The sequence below is a fragment of the Diuraphis noxia genome, unplaced genomic scaffold (assembly GCF_037042655.1).
Source record: "Diuraphis noxia isolate RWA-SAM2 unplaced genomic scaffold, SU_Dnox_SAM2 contig0001, whole genome shotgun sequence".
In the NCBI taxonomy this organism is placed as follows: domain Eukaryota; kingdom Metazoa; phylum Arthropoda; class Insecta; order Hemiptera; family Aphididae; genus Diuraphis; species Diuraphis noxia.
This window is the reverse complement of record NW_028301711.1, coordinates 35,706,938-35,726,952: the sequence shown is the minus strand read 5'-3', so window position 1 is coordinate 35,726,952 and position 20,015 is coordinate 35,706,938. Positions and strand designations below refer to the sequence as shown.

The 20,015-nt window shown below is 27.2% G+C and overlaps 1 protein-coding gene across 1 annotated transcript; it reads right to left on the bottom strand.

The window, feature by feature from the left end:
* Positions 1 to 10,349: 10,349 nt before the first annotated feature.
* Positions 10,350 to 17,398, bottom strand: Arp2 (Actin-related protein 2). The gene is made up of 9 exons (XM_015513253.2): positions 16,925 to 17,398; positions 16,393 to 16,503; positions 13,842 to 13,921; positions 13,626 to 13,761; positions 13,349 to 13,558; positions 13,137 to 13,286; positions 12,931 to 13,024; positions 11,472 to 11,656; positions 10,350 to 11,408 (listed from the first exon to the last, which is right to left on the bottom strand). Exons 1-9 carry the CDS (start codon positions 16,970 to 16,972, stop codon positions 11,238 to 11,240), a joined length of 1,185 nt encoding a protein of 394 aa, XP_015368739.2. The 5' UTR covers positions 16,973 to 17,398; the 3' UTR covers positions 10,350 to 11,237.
* Positions 17,399 to 20,015: the final 2,617 nt, after the last annotated feature.

The window sequence follows — 20,015 nt, the reverse complement described above, 5'->3', positions numbered from 1 at the left end:
TTGAACGCCAAGGAGATAGTATAACATAATATCATAAGATAGCGTCGTGATAAAATAAGTAACTGTTGTACCAACCTTTGTTAAAAATGATGCCAACTGGGGGTGTATTGAGAAGATAAATTAACACTGCAGGGAGCGCTGCCGTACTAATGGTTACTATATGATCATCAAATTATATATATTTTTTTTTAATAAAGGGTAGTATATATTTATTAACTTATAAATAAGTTAGCATAATTGTAAATTAATTTTTATCCATCATCTGATGATGGGTAGTTGGTAATTGGGCCACATTTTATCTACCTGATTCGTATAAAATATCTATTTACATTTTACTACCCGAAGATCAGGACACAAATTAAATCTATATTAACTATATTTTTAAAGTGTACACGGAGATTGGACCATAAACGTACAGAAAAAAAATATATGAATGTACAACATTTATCAACTAATTATTATTTTTTGCCTAATATATATATATTTTTTTAAAACAATTACTTTTAAATAATACCATACGAAAATTTCATAAATTGAATTCAACATATAAGATTAATAAATTTAGCAAATAATTATTATTTTATAAATATTTTTTCTAATAAATACAAAAATACGATTTATTATATAATCTGATAATCTGTGTACAATTTTCTTTCTTAAATCTAGGTAATACTACAATTTTTTTTTCATAATAAGATACCGTTTTCACAAATTTAAATCTATTCATTTTCGCTTCTTCAAATTTTTTTATTTCATTAAAAATATAATGTTTTCGAATTAAAGCTGGTTTTCTGGCTTTTATTGTTCCTACGCTTCTAATTTCAATATGCAATTTATATAATATAAAAAATCGTTAAAAATAGTGATAAGTAGCCCAATTACCGGGTCACTTGTTAAAAATGTTAAACTATAATTAACGTATACATTTTTTTTTAAAGAGTTAATTATGGCCCAATTCCCGGATTCCTCACTAGATACGTTATACATGATACGCTGTCAGTTAGGCCATATATCATCATTTTCGCATCGTCTGCTCGCCTGTACCAAATTATCGTACATCAAATGCGCATCAATATTTTAAAACAATAGAAAGGTATAACACTATAACGAATTGTGTTAGGTACATGATGGTCATGATGTATAATATTATTTAGATGATAAATAATTTAAGATTTTTAAAATTAAAAAGTAATTTTTATACATAAACATTTTTTTGTTCAAATTTTGACAAAATTTATCAAAAACTCGAAAATTTAAGCTACAAAATTATGTTTTTACTTAGTATATTGCATATCACCTTATACGTATGCAATATTCGAAAATTTAACGGGCATGGACCAATTGCGCCTAAAACAAAATTTGTATTTTAGGGTCAATATACCAATTTCACTGCATATATTTTAGGGTCAGTGTACCAATTACGCTGCATACATTTTAGGGTCATTGTATCAATTGCGCCTCTTATATTTTACGGTTAGTATAACAATTGCGCCAGGGGCGGACTGGGAGGTAAACTACCCAGTATTCTACTGTCGGCCGGAGGGGCCGGCACTACCCGTTTATACCATCCTCTATGAATAAGATGTTTATAATACCTACATACTTTTTCGGGTATTTATTTATCAAATGTATTAGGCGATACTGCCATACTGGATTGTGCATAAACACCAAAAAGATAACTTGTTTGCACACTACGAAATTAATTTTTGATTCGAAAGCTTCACTAATTTCTAAATCCATGTTTATTACCTAATTATAGGCTAGAGTCATAACTAGAGACGAATTTTATGCATTTGCATGGTGATACTAAGTACATGCACTTATAAAATGGTTTGAAATGTCGGAGATTCAGACTTTATTGAATCCGTAGACCAATTTTAATTTTGCATATAAATGCATATTTGGTGGGTTGGTGCACTATAAACTTTGGGGTCCTTTTTTAACAAAAAATTTAAAAAAATAATAGGTACATATTTAACAATAATAAGTTCAATCCATTTATTTAATTATAATAGACATTTTACTAGTTATTACTTATTAAAAATATCTTTTATTTATGGTAGCAAAGTATGGAATGGGAAGGGGCCCTTTAAATTTGGGGGCCCTGTCCTAGAGCACCGCCTGCACATGCGTAAATCAGAGCCTGGATACAATGTACATTATATTATTATAAACTACATAGTTCGACCACAGAATAGATTTAATCTATTCTGTGGTTCGACTATGAAATATTAACTTATTAGTTAGTTATTACTGTATCGTTTTAATAGCCGGCAATTGATAGCAGTAGGTAGTCTTTAACCGTTTGGTATTTAAAATTTAAAAGTACATTTATTATTAATATACTAATATTATCAATTGATGTTCATGAGCCCCTAGCGGCCCGGCGGCCAATATATTGAGCCGGCCCGGTATGCTACGGCACACTAGCACACCTGGCCAGTCCGCCCCTGAATTGCGCTCTTTATATTTTATTTTATTTATTATATAGAGCATATTTAACAAAAAAATTAACAATCAATTCTTATATCGAGAAATACAAATCTGGCGAAATTAGCAGAAAAGAATTTTTAAAGATTGTGTGTTATTATTATTGTAAAAATGTTTAATTGTGAATTATAATATTATTATGTACCTATCAATACTCCCAAAAAATCATTTATGTGTTTATATATATTTTTATTATATTTATAATTACGATTTAATTTTGAATAATTGACGATCAAATACGTGACTGGTTATTATAGTGTACCTATTCATTTATATTTATATTATTTATATTTATAATTACAATTTAATTTTTAATAATTGACGATCAAACTTGTGACCGGTTAGTGTACCTATTAATTTATTTTTATTATATTTTTTTTTTGAATCAGCGTGTTATTATTATACCTCGTTATACTTATGATAGATTATAATATAATCTAAACAAATTATATTATTCTAAATTGTAATGCCATGCTCAAATTAATATTTAAAAAATTATTATTATTCTAAAGACATCCAAAATACAAACATCATGATTACCTTAAACTCAAAATCTTATTATGATTTAACCACCTATTATCTTGTTATTATTAATATTATTTTATTTTAGTTTTCATTAATTAAACTGTATAATGGCTATAAGTTCCACCAACTTGGGATTAAGGTCAACATGCGACTTATGAGTTAAGTGCTCCTTGATTCATGGGTGGTAACTAGTGCAAAGGTAGTAAAATATTAGAAATCTCACAATGTATAATACTAATTAAGTACATTAATACTAGCAAAAAAATTAACTAAATAGACCATATATTTCCAAACTACAAAAATTCGAAAAAAACATACAAATCATATTACGCCGGTATCCAAGATTTTAAGGGACATTAAGGCCATCAAATAATAAATGTCAAAAATCATAAAATATTGTTAAGCTTTCTTAGAGTTTTCAAATAGTTACAATTATGTACCTTCCTAAAATATTGAATAGGCATCTATTATAATTTATAGGTAGGTACTTATCTACCTATTCGCGGCAGTAATGCGAAAGCAATCCCCGCGGCGTAGTTCAACCTGAAAAATAAAGGTTTCTACATACTTACCCTACATGTTCCTAAATATAGATACAAGACCCAAGTTCTAAAAAACTTCGACTTAACCTAACCATTTTTATAATCTAACAAATATATGGTATATGCTGGTGCAACACGATTGCGCACTTTTTACCTTTTTACCTGTAAAAAACAAAAACACGATTACTCACTAATATTATTTTATTTTATATTATTGGCTTAAATTATTAGGCAAGACCTCGTTCACCCCAAATATGACCCTTCCCTTTTCGCCCAAAAATATTATATAGCACTTTTCGACCAAATTTTTATAATACACACTTTGGGAAACACTTACTTTAAATTATTTATATCTAACATAATAATAAATTTATTATATTTAAATTATTAATTTGTGTTAATTAATTTCATAAAGCCATTTAGTATTAGCCAGAGAGTACGACGAGGAAGCGGCTTCTATTACTCTCCAAAAATATATTGTGTTTTTGTACAGTTTTTGTACATTAATATAATTTTTTTTATATAATATAAGAGTAAGTTTTTATCAAAAGTATAAATCGTCAAAATTTTAAATAATATAAATAATTATAATAATAGTTAAATGACATTGATTTAATAAAATCATACCGATTAATTGTTCCTGCTTTATATTTTTTCTTCATGTTTTCGATGTCGATCTATAATTTTTTTATCTTTGGGACACCTTTGTAAATGCACACTATTTAATTTAATGTAGACTTCAGTTTGAATTTCATTAATAACACTTAACCAGGCACTTATTGGTGGAGAAATATGATTAAAACTTTTGTTAAAAAAAGAATGAAAAGATTCACACGCGTTAGTTGTTCTTATTAATTCCGATGTACCTATTATATGCCCAAATATTCGGTGGAAATAAACTTCAGAGATGTAAGTATCGGTTAAATAGTCACAGTAATTTGTTAATTTGTCATTTACTGAACAGTCAGATAGTAGGTATTCAACAAAACAATTTGATACTTCATCCGGGTTTAAAAATACTAAACCAAATGTATACCGTATCCACTTACCAATTTCTGAAGATTCGTCTTTTATAGAAAGAAGTTAAACCACACTTTTGAATATTTCTCCACCATGATTGAGTTATATGAAATCGGCATCCAATTATTGTTGTATTCGGCCAGACATTTTCAATAGCTTTATGAATTGCTAATTCGAAATCAAAGGTATTGTTTTTTGGTGAAAATAAAAAACCAAGTGTATTACACTTTTTAACAATCATATTAAACACAAATTCAATTCAATTTTGACGATTTATACTTTTGATAAAAACTTACTCTTATATTATATAGAAATTATATTAATGTACGAAATCACAATACATTTTTGGAGAGTACCTAATAGAAGCCGCCTACTCGTGGTACTCTCTGGGTAATGCTAAATGGCTTTATAAAATTAATTAACACAAATTAATAATTTAAATATAACAAATTTATTATTATGTTAGAAATAAATAATTTAAAGTAAGTGTTTCCCAAAGTTTGTAATAAAAATTTAGTCGAAAAGTGCTATATAATATTCTTTGACGAAAAGCGAAGGGTCATTTTTGGGCAAAAAGAGTACCACCCTAAATGATTAATTTTAAGCTTTAAGAAAATAATACCTTGTACAGTTGTACCTATACCTATATACAATTATGGGGCTAGGTAAATGAGTTCGAGATAAGTTTGGTACATTTTGAAAACGGTAAATTGAGTCCCGGGGAAAAATAGGTAGTAGGTAAGTTGAGTCCCGGAAAAAATAAGGCAGTAGGTAATTTGAGTCGCAGAGAAAAACGATTTATATGCATTTAAAGTTTTATAGTGCACATTTTTAAATTTTAAATGCATATAAATCGTTTTTCCCTGCGACTCAAATTACCTACTACCTTATTTTTTCTGGTACTCAACTTACCTACTACCTATTTTTCCCCGGGACTCAATTTACCGAGTTTGGGTAATTTGGGACTCTATTAACCAACCCCGACAATTACTACGGACAGTGGATACTATATTATAGCGGCGACGAGTCTGTAAATAATATTTATAGATATACAAAGTTCATTAAAGCAATCAAATTTTCATTTTGATTTAGAAAAAAATGCTCACAATGCTGTTAGATATTTTTTCCCAAATTGCAAAATTATGACCAGCAGATTTTATTTAGGCCAATCTTGGTTCAAGAAAATTCAAAGTGACAGTAATTTATTAAAAAACTATAATTCAAAATCTGAACTATAGGTATTTGGTTGAAACAATTTTTTGCACTTGGGTTTTTACCTTCAGATGTAGAAGATGCTTTTGCTTGTTTGATTGAAAATAGCCCTGCTGATAATTTTGAATTTGTTGATTATATACTGAACAACTACATATCATCTGATGCGACTTTCCCACCGATTTTATGGACAACTGAACCTTCAACAGAAGCAAGAACGACCATCAATGGGCCAGAATCTTTCCATAGCCACTTTAATGCGCAGTAGTATACATCTCGCCCATCTAATTCACCAAGTTATACATATCTTATTAGATATTCAAAGTGAATCGTATTTAAAAATATATAACATAAAACAAGTAACAACAACATATTAACAAGCCTCGTAAAGAACAACAAAAAAAAATATTATTTTTCTAATTAATAAGTGAAAAAAATATAAAAATAACGAGATAACGTTAAATAATTATTTACTAACATTGGAACCACATTTTTGTGCTAAAAGGTTATAAGATTTTTGTTATGATGATGTATTATAATATCATTATTTATTTCTAACTTACGTATTAAATTACTATTAATGTTGGGAGCTTGGGACATTTTTTGAATTGTATGAACTTAATTTATGAACTTATAATTTGTTTTTATGTGTAACGCATTAAGTATCAATATTTCCTACTTAGTATAGGTACTAGGTACATATTAAATTATTATTAATTTTCTTTATTTTTGTAAACGAACATCCGAGCCATTATTTTTTTACTCGTAATAATTGTGATGTATTGTATTATAATTATTTATTTTTGACTCTGCGTATTGGATTTTCATATGTATATGAATTGTATTAACTTAATTTATGAATTTATAATTTGCTTTTTTTTATTATTATATAATAATTGACAATTTCATGTTTGTTAATTTCTATAAATTCTACAATGTAAAATATTTGTTTTGCGCCGTGTTTGCTCAATATAAAAAGGTAAAAAGTGCGCAATCGTGTTACGCCCGTATAAGCTATATATGATATACCTAATAGATAGGTAGGTTGGTAGGTACCTATTTATAACCTGTTCAATAAGACGTATTAAGCCGTATAGGTAATAATATTATGCAGTATTGAAATAAACAAAATTTAATTTGTGATTTTAATACTCTATACTCAATAATAGACAATAGTATTTAAAATTACAACAATATCACTAAAATTGTTATTCTTGGTTATTTAATATGTAGTAGTTTCATCCAAATTTGATAAAAATAGACTATGTATGATGGTTTTTAGATTTTTCTTATAACATGCAGAATCAACAAGTTACGTGAAATCTTGTTTTTAATTTTAAATCCTTATCTATAAAAATTAAACATTTTATAAATTTAACAACTAAATATTTTGTAAATTTGCAATTAAATAAATTTTGAACAAAGAAAATACATGCCTATTTATTTTTAATATTTTCTAAATGCTATTATATAAACTTATACTCATAGGCGTGCGCACGGGGTATGCAGGGTATGCCGCTGCATAGTCTGCGGCTTCATGTAAGGGGCCCATGTTTACCATACCATCAAAGCATTTTTAATAATGTCTTTTATGGCGGGTATTAAAAACAAAAAATTATAACATTTTTTTTTTTAATTTTCGCTGCAGTAAAGAAGATAAGTAGTATATTTGCAAAAATTAAGATTGTTAGATCGAGTCTTATATGTGGTAAAAGAAAATATTAATAACGGCTTAGAATCGTTTTTTTTAGAATAAATTTAAAAAAAAAAGCGGGTAAGTCGTGGATGTCGCTCTGCTGTACAGTAGGTTACTGTAATGGGTGGGATCAAATTTGAATTCAATGATAGGTATCATTGAATACGAAAAACGATTCTGAACGGAGATGATTTGTTTGACTCGTTTGAGGATAAATCGTTATCGTTACGCGATTTCAAAAAAATTTAAAACTCAAATGCTCAAAACATTTTTCCTATAATAACGCTTCAAATTTTCTCTATAGTTATTTGAAGCAAAACTTATGGAAAACTTAGTGTTGAATTTATTAACCTTAGATATAAATAGAAACATTTTTATGAATTTTTAACTTAAAAATTACTTGCAAATTTTCGCGTTTTCGACAGATTTCGTAAAAATTTGAACTATGAATGCTTGTAAAAAAATTGTGACCAACGATTTTCGATTTTTTTAAACTACAATAAGAACCACTCATAAAGAGCCTTGTATTAAATTTTCAAATTTTTTTGGCCATCCAAAATTTTTTTATCGAAATTTCGAAAAAAATTCTCAGAAAAATCGAAAATATCAGTGGTCTATAAATAGCTCAAAAAAGTCGAAATATTTTGAAAATTTAACTGTATATAGATAACACTGACATTAACATTTGGTGAAAATTTCAAGTATTTACAGTGATTAGTTTTTGAATTACAATCATATAAAAAAATCGATTTGGTCGAAAACTGGTTTTGCGTAAAAATTCCCGTTTTTCCGTCATTTTTTTTTTGTTTTTCTCGATTTTTTTGAAAACTGTTGGAAAATGTTTACTTTTGACCTCTATAATGCACCAAGGATATTCACTTTTACATCGGAAACCACCCCCAAAGTTAGAAATTGGAGCATTATTTCGACTAGTTATGCTGTACACAGACACAAAAAAAAAAAAAAAAACACACATCATTGTAAAATCAATACATTCCTCACTTCGTTCAGAATCTAAAATTGAAAAAAATTTTGTGAGGGGCCCTATGTTTCTTGTTGCATAGCCTGCGAATAAAGTCTGCGCACGCCTATGCGTTATACTTAATTTAAAAGCATTTTGATCAAAAACAAATAAAGTTTTATTGAAATTTATAGAAAAAAAACTTTAAAAAAAAATGGAGAATTTCAAATGTCTAGAAATAACTTAAAAATAATTGATTTATTATTTTGAAAATGTTATAAAATATAAGAATTTATAAAATAAATATATGGTGTAAATTTTAAGTTTCTGCAGTTATTTTTCTTTGAATAATAATAAATAAGGCTCGGATGTTGTTGCACTAAAAATGTTATACAATTGATTGCATTATTGCTGTGAAAAAAAACCCAAAATTGCACTTAAAATTGCAATAAAAAAATATTTTGTACCAAAAAAATAAAAAAATATATATTAACAAATTATTTTATGAAATGGATTAAGTCATTTTATTAAGTAATATTTTAAAGTTTTATTAAATAGGTTTTAAACGAATAGATAATAAAAAAGATTCAAATTCAAATTCTCGTCAGTTGTCATCAAAAATCTGGTAAATTGTGCGGTCTTCTTATTTTTTCAGAAATCTACAAATATTTTTATCAAAATTTATAACTTTTATTTAAACTATGTTTGATTTGTTTTTTTAAAAAAGCCTTACCTTATCTTAAAAATTATTGCACTGTATAATCTAACAAAAAAAAGTGAAAACATAAAAAAGTATATAAAATTGTATTGAAAATGACGACAATCAACAAAATTGCAATACAATTGAAAAAAGGTCAAAAAATTGCAAAAAGTTGCACTTAAAATTTTTATATTTAAATTGGTACTCGTTTGAAATAAATTCATAACTTACTTAGCAACGAATCCGAACAATAGAAAAAAAATTGCAAATGCAACAACATCCGAACCCTAATAATAAAATAAGAATATCGGTACAAGTAAAATCATGTGAATATCCTTTGTTGTAAACATTTTAAATTCAAATGCTCATAAAAATTTAATTTTATATTTTATAAAAGTGGTACTTATGAAGAATGTTGTATTGAATTTTCAAATCTTAGATTTAAAAAGATATATTTATATGAATTTCTAACTCAAAATAATTTGCACATTTTCGTGATTTGTCAAAATATAAACTTACAAAAAAATTGTGACGATGTATTTTTAAATGACCAATGTAACAAAATATTAGGAGCCTTGTATTACATTTTGAAAAATTTATGGAAAAAAAACCAAAAATGTCTATAAATAACTTTAAAATATTTAAAATATTTTGACTCAAATACACTGAAATCAAAAATGTTATTAAATATAAAAACAGTCAATATAAATATTCATTGAAAATTTCAAATTTCTACGATAATTTGTTTTAGTCACACCAGTATCCAAAATTAATTTTCTAAAAAAACTATTTTGTGAAAAATTGCCGTTTTATTTTTTTGTTTTGAACTGGGAATTTTAAATTTTGACCTCCCATTGCACCAAATAGATTCACTTTCCAGCCAAAAAAGCTATTAAAGTTTAAAATCAAAGCATTATTTTAACAAATTATCATTTACACAGCCATAAAATCCAATTTTTTTCACAAGGAAGAATTTAATAATAAAATTGTCTACCCATTATATCAAATCAAGGCTTGAGCAATTTATGTTTTGTATTATATTATAATCACTGATTTATATAATTTATAACTATTTCACATTTGTTTTTTTCTGCTCTTTACTGTATTGATATAATATTAAAACCAAATACATGATATAATAAATATTATAATATAATATATATTATATAGAAATTAGTCAAAAAATTAAAGTAATAATCAATCTTCAAGTAGAAATTATTTTATTGTTATACATTTTATGGAAATTACATATGTAACAAACCCTACTAACTTAAGATACAATCATTGAGGAACAATGTATTTAAGATATTTGTAGACATTTTAAAATTACCTCGTATGATGATTTACCACTCTAAAGCTTGGCAAATATCTATTTTACTTTTAAGTTAATCTTATTGTTATTTTTAACTATAACAATTCAAACCCATTATCGCTTAATTTATTCTTTCTTAATTGAAAAATATAAATGTTCAATGGAACTACATAATACAATGAAATACGTATTATATTAGTTTTACACAATGAATATAAAGGTAAAATATAAAAAAAATATTGTTTTTTTTTAAAAAAGCAAACAAATAACATGTATTGTAGAAAAAAATGTATATTGGTATTTGGTGTTCCAATTATAATGAATTATATAGAATAAATTAGTACAAATAAAAATTCTATTTCTGTTAATATATAACTTAAACATAAAGTGGATTTGCTGGTAATTAAAAATAATATTAATTAAAAAATATAAACAATTTAACAATGATATATTATAATGCGCCCATGTAAAAACATAACACATAACTCATCATCTGATGAAAAGAATAAAAATTCATATATTTCTTATACTTTTCTTAATATATGGCATATTTTAGACTTTAAGAAGGTGTTCTATAGGATAAATGTTAAGCATGTTTGTTATTAACTATAAATCATTGACCAGATGTAATCAATGTAATTTTTATTAAGTGTGTCAATTTTGAGTCATTGTTTAAATTTTACGAGCGCATTGTTTATTATTTTTATAAGAAATCAATATGGGTTTCGATTAAAAAATGTATTGCTTATATTTATATTCAGTTAAATTGAGATAATAATTTATCCAGCTCTTGGTCCAAGCTTATCCAAAATAGATATTCCTCTATCCTGATATTCTTCGCGTGATAACCAAAACGATTCTCTATCCTTAGTTACTTCACCTAACACAGCTCCACCAATAAATACCATGTCTTTACGCAACGGCGGATCTTCAATACGGATTTTAAGTTTCTAAAAATATATAAATATATCTTTAAAAAATGAACCTAAATGGTTTAATTGTAAATTTATTACTGATAAAGTAGTTGTATCATTTTTCAACACTCTTTCCACATAAAGTTGTTTAATTTCACGTTCCAGTCTTGACGGCAGTCCAGGATACATTGTTGAACCACCAGAGAGTACAATATGTTTGTATAATTCTGTTCTCATATCAATATCAGCAGTTTGAATTGTGTTAAATACTAGTTCTGCAATACCTAGTAAATCACACAATAATTTGTATTTACAAAATGTATTTAAAATTAAACACAAAAATGATAGGTACTATAAAATATAGAATACAATAATTGTCATTTTATATTTGTTATTCTTGTTTTATAACTAAACCATTACAATATGATAAAATTTAATAAAATGAGTTTTATAATCATAAACAAAAATAATACTGATATTTTCTTGACAAATATCTATATCTTTTAAACTCTGCTCAACGAGAGGGCGCAAACTTGCTCATACATCCAAATGATCACTTTCCGCTGTCTAAAGGTCTAAATTCTCACATCATGAGGTACTTTTAAGTGAATACCATGGTAACACTGTGCTGCAAGTGGCGGCGGCCAAGCAGGTCAAGTAGTGAGAAAGCGCAGCAATAGACATTTTTGGTTAACGCCCATTTGTGCTCTCTCGTTAGACAGAATATAATAGTTAGGAAACACTCATTAGTTTTCACCAACAATGGATATTATTTAAATATTATAGAAATAATTGAATAATAAAAAACATTATGTCATATGTAAAAACAACTACAAGTCTACATCCGAATTCGTTCTCTTTTACAAACGCATAACAGACCAAATTTTAAGTTCTGAATAATCTATTTAATTCAGTTATGTTTAATTTAGAACTGAATAGATTTATTAAACAATTTAGAATAATATATTATCTAGCGAACCTTTAAGATTTTTGTTTTAAAATTAAAATACTAAATAATAATTTTATTACTAAATTTATCAGTAAGTCGATTCAATCTAAAATACTAATCATAACAAAGTTAAACAGATTATTCAGAATATACTATTTTCCATCTTAAGTGTTGTAAAACAAATACGGCGCTTGCGGATGCAGCATCCTTTTAATTGGCATCTTTGACAACTCACAATTTTAAGCTAAGCAACAATTTGAGGTAAATTTTTGAATATTACTAATTTAAATATTTACAATATTTTTGAAAAATAGAAATCTCCTAACCGATTAATGAGACATGTCAAATAATTATCATTGAATAAAAAACCAACAAATAATCAAAACTACCAGACACACTTTTTATTATTGCATATAACATCTAAAATATGCAATTATCATACAACAAATGTGCTTATATATAGAACAAAATAATAATCATTTTAAGCATCTTAGGAAGACTTATTAGTACGATTAGTAATTATTACAAGTATTATGATTCCTCCTTTCCCAAAAAAATTTAATTTTTTATATAATTATCAATTTAAAAAAATTAGACAAGTTTGCAAACCTTGGCCTTCAACATTAATTAAATGTGGCTGGAATAATACTTCAGGTGCTTCAAACCTTTCACCACCAACTTTGATAACACGACCATCTGGTAACTAAAAAATTTAAGATATATTTTATTGATATTAAAAGTATATAGTTAGTAAATTTTCAGAAAGTTAAAACTATTCATTGAATATACAAAATAATATAAAAAATATAGCTAACTGTGTAAGACTGTACAAGAACAGTAGTTTCCAAAGCTAATTTTTGTTCAGTCTCAATGTTGTATGCAACATAACATAATTTTTCTTTCATCATTCTTACAGTTTCAAAATCGGCTGAATGATTGAAAGCGTATCCTCTTAATAGTAACAACTAAAATAAAAAATTAAGTTACAATGGTCTGATAAAATACAAAAATTAAAATAATAATTTACCTTTATTAAATAACGGGTGACATCACGGCCTGCGATATCTAGTCTTCGAGTTAAATGTGGTAAAACATACTCTTCATATACAGGGCAAATGTGAGTAACCCCATCACCAGAATCAACAACTACACCACTAAGCAAACCTTGAGCATATAATGTTAAAATAGCTTGAACAGCTACATAAACAGCATTAAATTCATACTTTTCAAACATCACCTATTTCACAATACATTTTAATTTACAGATTTTTTTAATTATACTAAAAAATATGTTTTATATTTACCTCTATCATTTTTTCTCTATTTTTTATTGGATTCATAGGAGGTTCTGTTAACATAATTTTACATTCTTTTGGATCAATATTCATCTTTTTTGGTCCAAAAGTGTAATCCCATACATGGCACATATCATCCCAATTCCTATAGATAATTTTAAAAAGCATTAGACTCAATGATTACTGAAAAATCATTAGTAGAACATAAAATTTAAAAAGACAAACCTCACAATCCCATTTTCCATTGGATACGTGACATCTAACATGGATCGCAGCTGACTAGCTTCATCACCAATCATCAGATCCTAAAAGAAAACAGCATTAAAACCAAAGGTTAATATAACTAATGTTTATAACTAAACTCATCAGTGTATACACATTATTAACTATAAACAATTTTTTTTCATTCATGTATGTGTTATAGTAAGTTCTAAAAACTGGTAGTGTATATATTAACTAGGTAACGTAAGCCTTATTTATATGTTAAATTTGAATTTAATAATCATGTATAAGAAGAAGACAGACTATCTGTCAGCATATAATATTACTAAGTAAATTGTATGATATATAATATTATCATTTGGAATCGACACAACCAAATAAAATTTAAAAAAGATACATTACATAATAATGATCTATAAAATAGATAGTTAATTAGATAAACAAATAAATAAATTGATAAAATTATGGCTTATAAACTAATAGTTTTCATGATATTATAATTTAAGTAATTTATTTTATTATAAGGCTTATTATAGTATATAGTAATATTTATTATTTAGTAATAAAAAAACTGCAAAAGGTTAAATTAATTTTTCTTAAAAATTGCATTTGAAAATGTCATTGTGTATATTATATTGTATACCAGGGGTGGCCACAGCCCCAAGTTGCATTTGGCTCGCGTCTGATTTACAAAAACCAAAATTTTTTTTATACACATTTATAGAAAAAATGTTTTTATTATACAGATATGTCAGATATTACTTTATAGAATACAAATTATTAAACAAAAATATAAAATATATATATTACATAAATTTATAAAATATATGTACGAATAATTTGGCTCTTGAAATCATTGTATTTATATATGTAGATCACGAACATATTCATGTTGGCCACCTCTGCTGTTTATAATATAATAATGTATTCTAAATATCTCAAGCACCCATTTATAAATTAGAATAAAATAACTAGGATTATTATTCTTGGTTTTATTATGTAGTTTCGTCTAAATTTGAACTTAAGATATAAGTATAAAATAACTGTTAAGTGTTTATATATTTTTGGATTACAGTATGAGCAATTTATGAGAATTTATGAGTATTTCAAATTTTCAATACTAAACTAAAAAATTTGTGTTTTTTAATTTTTTAACTAAAATTAATTTTAACTTTAAACACTTATAAAAAAAATTAAGCATATAGATCTTTAATATTTATCAACTGCTATTAAAACAACTTATAAGGAACATTTTAAGACTTAATACATTTTCAAGCTTCCTTCTCAACAAATAATATTTTACTGACATTTACCGATAGAAAAAAAACTTAAAAATTGACAACTGAAAATATCTATAAAAAACCCAAAAATGATTTTAAAAAAAAAATTTTATTAAGCATATAAACTTTTAAAATAAACATGTGATTAAAATGTTCAAATATTTACAGTTAATAAGACACCATATCGCCCATGCATTTGTTTTCTTTGTCATACATACGTACAAGGTACAACATAGCAAAGTTTAGTTTACTAGTTTTAGCAGTGTGCCATTAGTTTTTATACTAGTGTGAATTGATTTATTATATTATGACTTTTAGGTAACAATATTATCTGTGCTTGAGCATTGGCTTAATTTCATCATTTTAATTTTCAAGCATGATAAGAGAATTTTTTTGAGATAGGTATTTCATATACCCATACTTACTTAAAAATAAAAATATCAGGAAATCATTGACGCTAAAGCACAGGTAATGTGTTTACCTAAAAGTTTCATAATAGACCAAAATTCACTCTAATATCAAAACCAACAACACACCATGGAATCAAGTAAACAAAAATTAGCCCTTGATAGTTTTTAAATAACAAAATAAGAAAACTGTTGTATGGGAATTTGTTAATTTATGGGTATATATTGTATATCCATCTAATGTGGCAATGTCTAACTTAAAACACTCGTGAAAAATTAATTTGACTTCTTGGTAAACTTTGTATGTTAAATATAGAAAACTTAAAAAGAATCTTGTAAACAAATTTGAAAAAATTTAGATATACATAAAAATTAGTCATGCATACACTATGTGCAAAGAGGCAAAATGCATAAAATGTATTTATAAAGGTTGTTGGAATTTATCATCTTCACACATTTAAACAAAATTAATATTTGAACCAATTGATGATTTGGACATTTGGTGTACCTACTAATTTATAGATTCATTAAAACGTTTCTAGTTTTAATTTTATAAAATTTCAATTTCTAAAGCCAGAATAAGAATTAATTTTTACATAGCATTGTGTAAAATACTTTTGGTTATTTTCTGTTATTTAAGCTAAAGTCAGTATCAATCATGATTTGCCAATACCGAGGCTATCCGGTCAATAAGTTAGTATATTTTACATAAAACTTTCTAATTATTATTCTGCATTCTGAATATTGTGTTAATAAATGAAGGAATTAAAATATGAATATCAACACTTTTCATAAGATATAATAAGAACCCCACCAAACATTGTAATTAATAAAGCTTTAAAAATATCAATAACGTTTCTAACTTACTTTAACTTCAATATCACCTATTTTGTTGTGTGCACGAATTATCGGTCGACCAACCATTGATGGAAATATATGAGCAGGAAAATTAGTACCAGCATAACCACATTTCACAAACTAAAACAGAGAAATAATCATAACACATAATACAACAGTAAATTCAGACACATAATGTAATAAATAAACGTTCAATAAAAGATACTTCAGTAAGAAAAACTGAAAAGTATCTTGGTCAAAAAGTCTAGTTATATTGTTAAATCCACGCATTTCAACTAATATGGGTGTAAAAATCAACAGTTAGTATTTACGATTCAATTATAGCAGCTCTACTGAACCACTGTGCATGGAAAACAGTTAAAAGTGGCAGTCCAAGTATCAACCAGACTTCTGGGTGAAACCGCATATAACTGCCACCAGTTCAATACAGACACTACAAAGGTTGACCCAAAAGTAACAATAATGTAACCGACCAGGTGACCGTAGATACTATGTTATACACAATTAAGGATCACCGTCGATGTGGGATAATAGCACTCACTCCTGTTCCGTTGTCACAGACGATAACTTTCCGACCGCGACTATCCATTGCAACGGTTAGAGCGTTATAGTCCTTTGAAAAGAGAACAAAAACTGCTGACGAGATGTATTTCGTCTGATGTGCACACCTTAGAGTTTATTTTACTTAAAACAACGACGGGATTTCATCCGTGCAGTTATCAAAGTCCGGCCGATCTAGACCGTCTTCTTTAGTTCGCAGTGGTGCGTGCGTGCGTGCACGCTCGTATCAGGTCTAAAGATGACGCCAACTAGCTAGGAAATCGGTCGTAATTGCAGCTAATACTGCCGTTCTGATTTGACACCCACACGAACGTAACTATTAAATTATTCCGATGACAGCGCCAAGAGAAAAATCGAACAAAAACAGTCAATATTTATCGAACATATTCATCCGATGTTTAGTCGTGAGGTGTGGCGGGTGTTCCTGTCCTGCTATCCCGACAAAATTGACGAAAGTGATAAGAGCGTATGACACAATATTATATACTACATACACGCTGCCGCCGAGCCATGATTGGTCTGCACTAACGATAAATGATAACAGCAACAGCCTCACCGTTGTAGACATAGATTGTAAAGAAATTAATGATCATCTATGATAGTAATTACTAGTTTGGCCCATTATTATTATGGTTAATTTGATCATAGAACTATAATTAAGGTGGATTTATATCGACCGACGAATACTAGAACATATATTTTACATTAACCGTCTTAGCTATAACATAAAATATAAATACCACCGGGCACCGGCGTGATAATGCTGAATTCCGATCCGTCAGTTGCCGATGTGATGTTGGTAACGACTGGGTCGACGACGATTGTGCTTAAAACTATCTACAACCACAGTATAAAAGAATAATATAAATAAAATAATATTCTTAATACTGTGCTACAACCGTGCTGTATGTTGTATAGACAACACAACGTACAGCCGACTGTGTGTGGCGTTAATCGACATTTAAGGATTGGGCCACTGTGCGCTTGATGATAAATTACTATTAATAACATTTAAGTAAAAAATAAATAAATTTGCAATAGTTCACGACAATTTATCATAGAACAATATTATAAATAACGTTTTTCCGTTTGTCGGTCCAGTTTCAGGATATTAGTATTATATTTATTCAATCCTGAATTCCTGAATTTAATAGACTGACGGACTGTATAGAACACACTTTACCTAACCGAATACACGTAAGCAATCAATAACCAATCACACAAATGGTTTTTTATACACTATAATAATTTCACTCAAAAATACTTGTAAACACATCTGACACTCATGAGTCATGACACATGAGTATATTTTTCTCAGGAAATTAGTCAGTTAAGATCCAGATTTGGAATTATATTTTTAGCTTATAGTTCGGTCCAATAGACAAAAATCCGCTACTAATTAAGTCCGGTACGACCACTGGTAGATATTTGATTTTCCTAAAGTTATTGTATTAACGCCAATTAATACTAACGAGTAACGATATGAAATAATTACAGCGTAGGAATCGATGGATACTAGGATGAGATCACTATTTTCATACAGCATTACAGAAAATATAGTTGATCGTCAGTTATACTCGGTCAAGGCCGTATCTATGGGGGGTCCAGGGTGTCTGGACCCCCCCCCCTCCGAAATTTCTTCAATATTTTACCTTCTTTATTATATTTAAAATAATTATTTATTTTTAATACCAACTTGAAATATTTTCAGTCAAAAATGACTTAAGCTCCAATTAAATTTACCATTGACTATTTTTAGTTTTATATCATAATATTATCTTATGAAAATATTATTATAGTGTCTAATAATAATAATCACAGACTTCTATACTCGCGCGAATTATATAGACATCTGACGTCTATATATTAATAATAGATTGTTTATTATTGATAGACAACGACCGCTGTCGATGCCTGCCGGAGGTCAGTTACGATTAACAACAATATTTAATTTGTGTAAATTATAAATATATTATTATTTATCTTTATCATACCATTCTGTCGTCTGCAAGACTGTGACAAACACGTTGAATCGTTGTAATCCTGAACTTTTTCCAAATATTATTTTTTTATTAAAAGCACTAGCAACTAGCTACACTACCAGTTTCTACATCAACTCCCGAACGAACTTTTTCGTCATTAAGGGCCAGTTGTACAGTCTCTGATTAAAGTTAACCGGAGTTTAATCGGCCGAATTTGCATGGTTAAATATCTGTTATCAACTGATTAAGCGTAATCGAAGTTTATTTAACCGTAGACGGTACAACTGGCCCTAAAACGCGTCAAGACATTTTTACGGAACTCTACAGGACAAGAAACACTAACTGGGCTAGCTCTATTAAGTGTCCATAGAGATATTACTGTTAATCCCGATGAAGTATTTAACAAGTTTGCTCTTCAAAAAGATAGGAACATATTATTAATTTAAAATATGATTTATATTTGTACATTTTTTATTTTTTATTTTATATTTCATATTTGTATAGTGAAAGATGCCAAAGTAATTTTGTTTATTTGATTTTATTATATTTTAATAAAAGAGGATTAAATATTTTTCTGTCTTATTTTTAACCAAATTTCAAAAGTAAAAATGTAAATTCATAAAAATTAAAATTATTATGTTTTGGACCCCCCCCCCCAAAAAAAAAAAAAAAAAAAAAATTTCTAGATACGGCCTTGTACTCGGTAGTACTATTTTATCCATATTTCTATGATATCTTACGATTCTTAGACTTATATAAGTTCATTAGTAAAGTATCCATACATAATACATTAATACAATAATATATAATATATATATATATGAGTACATCAATAGTAGGTAGTATCTATGTGATCTATTTGTGAAAAAAGGTACACAACTTTTGGATTTATCGTTTTTTAGAATTAAAAAGTTTCATATTTTTATATTATACGTTGTAGTGTTATACCCGTATGCATTGTTTCCATCTTACGCATAACATGGTTAAATAGAAGAATATGTTTTACTTTGTTATTTTTAATATTACAGTGAATTGACTGATTATAAGGATTAAATTAAATTAATTATTATCTAGGATACCTCAAAAGGT